Source organism: Nelumbo lutea, chromosome 3 (assembly GCF_056320005.1).
Source record: "Nelumbo lutea isolate HS-2025 chromosome 3, American lotus-T2T, whole genome shotgun sequence".
Taxonomy (NCBI): Eukaryota; Viridiplantae; Streptophyta; class Magnoliopsida; order Proteales; family Nelumbonaceae; genus Nelumbo; species Nelumbo lutea.
The window spans coordinates 2,669,310-2,676,025 of NC_142686.1; the positions used below are offsets into that span (position 1 = coordinate 2,669,310).

At 39.9% G+C, this 6,716-nt stretch overlaps 1 protein-coding gene across 1 annotated transcript; it reads left to right on the forward strand.

The window, feature by feature from the left end:
* Positions 1 to 1,679: 1,679 nt before the first annotated feature.
* Positions 1,680 to 5,160, forward strand: LOC148862374 (leucine-rich repeat protein 1-like). Its single transcript, XM_088979599.1, has 7 exons — positions 1,680 to 2,315; positions 2,417 to 2,549; positions 2,790 to 2,861; positions 3,190 to 3,333; positions 4,519 to 4,590; positions 4,711 to 4,782; positions 4,905 to 5,160. The coding sequence occupies exons 1-7, from the start codon at positions 2,237 to 2,239 to the stop codon at positions 4,972 to 4,974; spliced, it is 642 nt and encodes a 213-aa protein (XP_088835725.1). The 5' UTR covers positions 1,680 to 2,236; the 3' UTR covers positions 4,975 to 5,160.
* The last annotated feature ends 1,556 nt before the right edge of the window (positions 5,161 to 6,716 follow it).

A 6,716-nucleotide genomic window follows, 5' to 3' on the forward strand; every position in this document is an offset into this window, starting at 1 on the left:
TATATATATTTGGTTGACTAACTTTGATGCATGCAAATAGATCAAATTCGAATCGAATGGGGTTAGATTCGAATTCGAAACCTATACTAATATTCGAATTGAATTCGATATTCAAAGGATAAAAAATCCCTGTTCAAATTCAATTTTGATAATCAAATCGAATATTTAATTCGATTCGAATCCAACAGTGACCAAGTGCAACAGTCATGCATTTCGCCGGTGTGACTAAGACGATAGTGGTGGCCGGTGATGTTGGCCAACAGTGACTCTCACAGTCCTATTAACTTGGGTTGGGAGCAGTGTCAGCAAAGGTGCTGAGTTACAGAGGAGAGACAAAGGATGAGATGAGACTTGAGAGGCGGTGGCCGATAATCGGTGCTCGACCGCTGAGTCACTGATGCTACCGTTGGAGATGATGGTTGCTCAGACAATGGAAAATGTGCAGACAAGGAGAGACGGAGGAGAGGATGAGATTGTGAGAGGTGAGAGAGGAGAGACCGAGAAATAGAGGACGAGAGGCAATGACCGGTACTCGACCTCTAAGTCGGTGGTGGTGGTTGCTCGAGCGACGTCGATGAAGGAAAGGTTAGGGTTAGGGTTAGGGTTTGAAAACTTGAAGTTGAAAGTAAGAAAACAAGAGAGATGAGAGATTGTGAGATTCGAGATTTGATCAAGAGAATGAAATGAATATTATTTTATTTTTTTAACTATCTTTAACATTTAAACTTTAATTAAATTATAATATACATAACATATATACAATGTTTTAAAAATCAACCTGAGGCCAAACCATTTTTGCTTCTGGGTCGCGGGTCATCGGTTCGACCATCCAAGTTGAACGGGTTAGACCGCCCCACATATAGTTTAAGGTATATATATTTATACATAATTATATTTTAGATATGTTATATGTATTTTTATATTTAATTTAGTTTTTAAATTTTTTATTTATAAAATATTAAAAATTATAATTAGATGCTAAAAAAGGGTTTTTTTTCACAAAAATAACAAGACCTTGGAACACATAAATCTCGAAAAAATTATCTAAAAAAAATCACTCCAATGAAACATTAGATTACAAGTTATAGCCTCCAAAAATTTGCATATATTAACTGTAGAATCGGCGACCAAGTGACCGAGTCACATACCGTTTTGCCTATTAACTTTAATGGCTAGTTTATATTATCAATGGGGCTCTCGATGCATCACTCTCAAAACTGGGGGCTTGTGCACTTACGCGCACGTAAGACTTGTGCACAATAGAAGAACACGACATACAACCAAAAGCTTAAAATAGTGAATTATGGGTCTATTCTTTATAAGTCTCTTACGTACGTACACCTCTCATTCCTTTCCAATATGATATTCTCTCTTCAACTATACATGAATCTCAACATAACTAATGTCAAATTTACACAGCCCATGACGTTTTTCTCTGCCCGGCAATACATATTCCAATGAATCATTTTTCCCTCCTCTCATCAGAAAGAGTTCAAAAGATGTGCTTTGATTTGTCCAAGAATTGTGATTTAATTTGGACACCCCTACCCTAATTGCTGGCATAAACCCGTGAAGTTTGAGTTGAAATATATAGAAAAGGGAAACAGCAACCCATCACTGCTTTTATGTGTGAAAAGACGTGTTGTTTTTCTCGTATGTCCTCCTTCTGTGACGATTCCAATCATATCTGTACATGCCATTGCATTCGATGCATCACGACACGTTGACAAGGACGACGGCCGGACGACCAAGAAACACAGAGACAGATACAGAGACAGTACTGTGTGATACGAAAACCGAAAGGAGGGGAAAAGTTGGCATAACATCGAAAGAGTGAAGGTATTTTCGGATTTGTGGTCATAGGATGGGAAAACAACGTAACCCATCGGGACAACCATGGTCATCTTCTGTCTGTCTACGGATGGAAGACCGACCGACCGACAGAAACAGTCCTCATCAGTCATCAATACTTTTTGTTGTGTTTTCTTGTTCCATTATCGATCGATAATGGATCATGGATCGGTAGATCTTAGAAATAGAATGGTGCTGTGTCTCCAAAACTCACTATAAATTCGTAAGCTGCAGAGGTCGGTCAGACTAGCTTTGCTTCTTATATATGCAATAAGCTAGCCAATACCAGAAACCCTCCCTCCACGGTCCACCCATCCGCGCTCCATATTCTCTCTCTTCTCTCCAATCGAGTTGCAGGAGCTTAGAGCTTGCTTTAGTTTCTTTAATGGCACTATGGGCTTTATTTCTTCTACTTCTTCTTCAACCATCATTTCTTTTGAAGTCCTCAATGGCAAATCTCGAAGGTCCACATACATGACTACTTGTTTTAATCGATCTCAATATCTCTTGTTTTTTTATCTATTCCTAATTTTCCTCTGGGCATTTTTGAACTGATGATATACAGGTGATGCTCTTTTTGCATTGAGAAGAGCCCTTAAGGATCCAGCAAATGTTCTACAGAGTTGGGATCCTACGTTGGTGGATCCCTGCACATGGTTCCACGTTACTTGCGACGGAGATAACAGGGTTACTAGATTGTAAGCAAGCCAACCACCACTCGTTTTTTTCTTTTCTTTTATTGTTTATCTGAAGAAGTAAAGAGTACTAGAGCTTTTTTTTTTTTTTACCTTTTACTCTGCCGAAAAAAATTTACACCTAGCTCACAGCATGAAAATTTTCGTTTGTAATTTAATTTTTCTCCTTTTATTTCTCTTTCTTTTATTATTTATCAAGTATTTTACTTAAAAACTTTACGCCGTTGGGTACCGTACATGCAGAGACCTAGGCAATGCAAATCTTTCTGGCAAACTAGTCCCTGAACTAGGGAGGCTTGAACACCTCCAATATCTGTAAGTTGTGTTTTGTTATCTCTCAAGCTCTAGTCTTGCTTTGTTGTCATTTGTTAAATAAAACAAACTGTTTAGTGCTATTGTAAGGCCCTTTTCAGAAAAAAAAAAAAAATTAAGTCTCCATTGAAAAACATCATTTTTCCAACATGGCCTTCCATGCATTACTGTGGCTCCAAATTGACGTCATTTCATGATTTCATCCAAGTATACGTGGGCCGGGCCACAGCAGTACTGAAATATTGATGATTTATTGCAACTTAAGAGGAACCAAACAATTAAATAGGAAGAGTGAAATATTTGGTTAATTTGTTGATAACTGTGTGAACAGGGAGTTGTACAGGAACAAGTTGAGGGGACCCATACCAAAAGAGATAGGAGCATTGAAAAGCCTCCTCAGCTTGGATCTCTACCACAATAACCTCAGCGGCCCCATCCCTCCCTCCCTATCTAGGCTCACCAACCTCAAGTTTCTGTAAGTTATACATACACACAACTCTCTCTCTCTCTCTCTCTCTCTCTAGGGAAAACCTATTATGCGGGAAAGATATGATACGAAATGAATATTTTGACCAATCAAAACCCTCACATGAATTTTAATAAATAACAACTTGTTTGTTATCAATTTGTAATCCTATTTTATTGGTAAATTATTTTTCCAATATCATATCTTTTTGCATAGGAATTTGAATAAGGACAAATTACTTTACACCTTCCCTGTGCGATTTTCAGTCAATTACTGGTACCATATCCCTCATGGTATAATTAATTTGAACGTTGTATGTTTGCTATAGATTAGTAGGTTCATGCACGTTTGATATTTTGGTTATTTTATTTTATTTTATTCATGAAATAAAATATTTGTGTGCAATTCAAATCTGATAATAAACCAAACGAATAAGATTTCTTCCAAATTAAAATATTAATAAATCAAATTTGGACCTGACCATCTAGAAGTATATCTAATTCAATCTGATCTATTTGCAACAGCATTATTAAATTTGTCCCGTTAAACACACATCAATAAATAAAACCCCTCTTTTGAAAAATGGCATCTTAGTCTCCAACCGACAGCAATAACATCGAAGGTATGCAGCTGTGTAAACTCTTTTTTTTTTTTTGAATAAATTGACAGAAAGAGGCTTCATTGTAAGGATGAGGCTCGCTGCGTTTAAAAGGCATTTCCGTTGCCGGGACTCGAATCCTAACCAACTAGACTACAACGGAAGGTTAAGACAATGTAAACACTAGGCTTTAAGTGGAGTGTGAAGAGAGGCTGTGGGTGTGGAGTATGGGAGTCCGGATCCCTACAGAGCGATCCTCACACTAACTACCAACGGCACATCTAGAACATTTCCCATACTCCGTTACTATTCAATGGAGATGTTCCCACTACATGATGGGATGTGGCGCGTGCGAGAAGCATATACCGATTCGGAGTATGGACCCGGGACCCCCTCAACACACAACACAGGCCGACGAACGTCTGCAAAATAACTAGAGTTTATTGTTTGTTACCTTACGTAGGTGCATTGACCAAAATGCCATGGCATTGCATTCCCGCGTTTTACATTGGTAAAGTTAATTTAGTATGTGCTCAGTACCACTGCACAGTGCTCATTAGTATAGTAATACTGTGGACTTGGGGATGTGTAAGCAGGCGACTGAACGGGAACAGCCTCACTGGCAGGATACCAAGGGACCTCACCACGCTTCCAAACCTCAAGATCATGTACTTAGTACTTGCTACTCTCTCTCTCTCTCTCTCTCTCTCTATATATATACATCTATCTCTCACAGTCACAGAATCCATTCTAATAATAAAAATGTACTACTACAACTACTGTTGCAGAGACGTGTCGAATAATGACTTATGCGGTAGCATTCCTACATCAGGATCTTTCTACAAGTTTAACGAGCGAAGGTAATTAATTAAATATCAACAACTGGCACTCGATCGTACGTAGTATGTGAAAATAAAATATGAATATATACATACATATATCTTGTACTGACTATTGACCACTAGTGTTGATTGATATGCAGTTTTGAGAACAATCCCAGACTGAAAGGCCCAGAGCTGATGGGATCCGTGAATTATGAGATAGGCTGCTAACTGATCATATATAATAGAATATGTGCTTGCTGCGCTGTTTAATTTCCTTCTTCTGTTATAATCGTCTTCCTCTTCTTGTGTGCTTTTGTTCTTCAAAGGAATTATTTAAAGCAAGTGAGTTATTTGTTGTATTTTAAATAAAATAATTACTAATTTAGTAATCATATAGATTTTCTTTTTGTATTTAAATTATTAAATATAATACATTAATAATTCTAAAGTAGATGGTAACAGGTAACCGGACCGGAATCTCCGCATCTCCGGGACCAACATAGCAACTTAGCCAATGGTGCAAACCGTGCAATACATTAGATATTAGTTGCTTAATTAAATAGCCGGCCCTAACCTTGATGAGGCCGGGCAATCCTGCCCATCCAAAAAAATTAGTGCTGGTCAATGGTCCAGAGGGTCAGCTTGAAGGAAATAAAATTCTAATCATTCAAAGTAGGGCAGTTTCTATTGACCAATCAAAACCACCTTCTCAACTTTGATCTCATCAAATCTTATGAATACCAGTTGATTGGTTATTGATGAAGGGAAATTTGGCCCGACCTCTTTATTATGAGACACGTGGCAGAAACGACAGCTCGACAAAAGGGGTCAAGCCTAGGCGGCAACAAGGGCACACTCCGCCGAACTAACCCACCTTGTAACAGCTCGGGATAGAGTTCGCCAAACTACCATCTTGTAACAGCTCGGGGTAGGCTTCGCCGAACTGCCACCTTGTAACAGCTCGGGGTAGACTTCGCCGAACTGACCTTGTAACAGCTCGGGGTAGACTTCGCCGAACTGCCACCTTGTAACAGCTCGGGACACACTTTGCCGAACTGACCCACCTTGTTACAGTTCGGGATACCTCTGAGCTCAAGACCCCCTCGCTCAGCACTTCGCATCATCTTCTAGGCACCAAAGCCAAACAAGTCGTACCATGCCTGGCACTAGGGAATTCCGTGCCCGAGGGCGCCACACCTGACTGACTTGGGATCTGACGTTTTGACAGCAGCACTCTAAACGGTCACCTGCCATCGCCACTGACGCCGCCATCTCCAGTTAGACAGTTAGGTAGTGACGGTTCTGTCTCAGCAGAAGGGACGACAGCCGAGTTGACAAGCGCCATAGTAATCATACCCGATCTGACAAGGGCCTCGGGACGAGTACGCGAAGCGACTATAAGAGCCCCCTGCCCCCCGATAAGAGAGGTATGCAAAAACTTTGCGCTATCTGGTATTACCTTGATTTTGAAAGATTCTAACTTGAGCTTCGGAGCCTCTACACCGGGTTCCCCCCGGAGCTTTCCCATCTCTCCCGTTTCAGGATCCCTGCTACCTCGTTCGAAAGCAAGGCAACGGACAACTAAGACCAGCCGGATCGCGCTCCATCAGTTATCATTTATGCAAATCTCTTAAGCTCTCTCTCCCTTGCTTGCTGTTAATAAATTCTTCTTTAGATTTTTAAAATGAAACATTTGACTAACACCTTGATGGTCTTCTCCTTATGGCAAAGCTTTCGAGCGGATAAAGATGTCCAGTGAAACCATTTGCAACCCAAAAACTAGATAAGATCATCTCCCTTCTCTATTGCTTCAAAGACCTCTGAATAGGTGAAGAATAGGTGAATAGGAAAGATCATCTTCCACCCAAAAATTAGAATTTGAGGATGCCATCTTAACTCTAGCTTGCCCCATGTCCATCTCCATCTGTGTTCGATCTTGACCTTCAACCAAGTAAAGGTTGAAGAGTGTG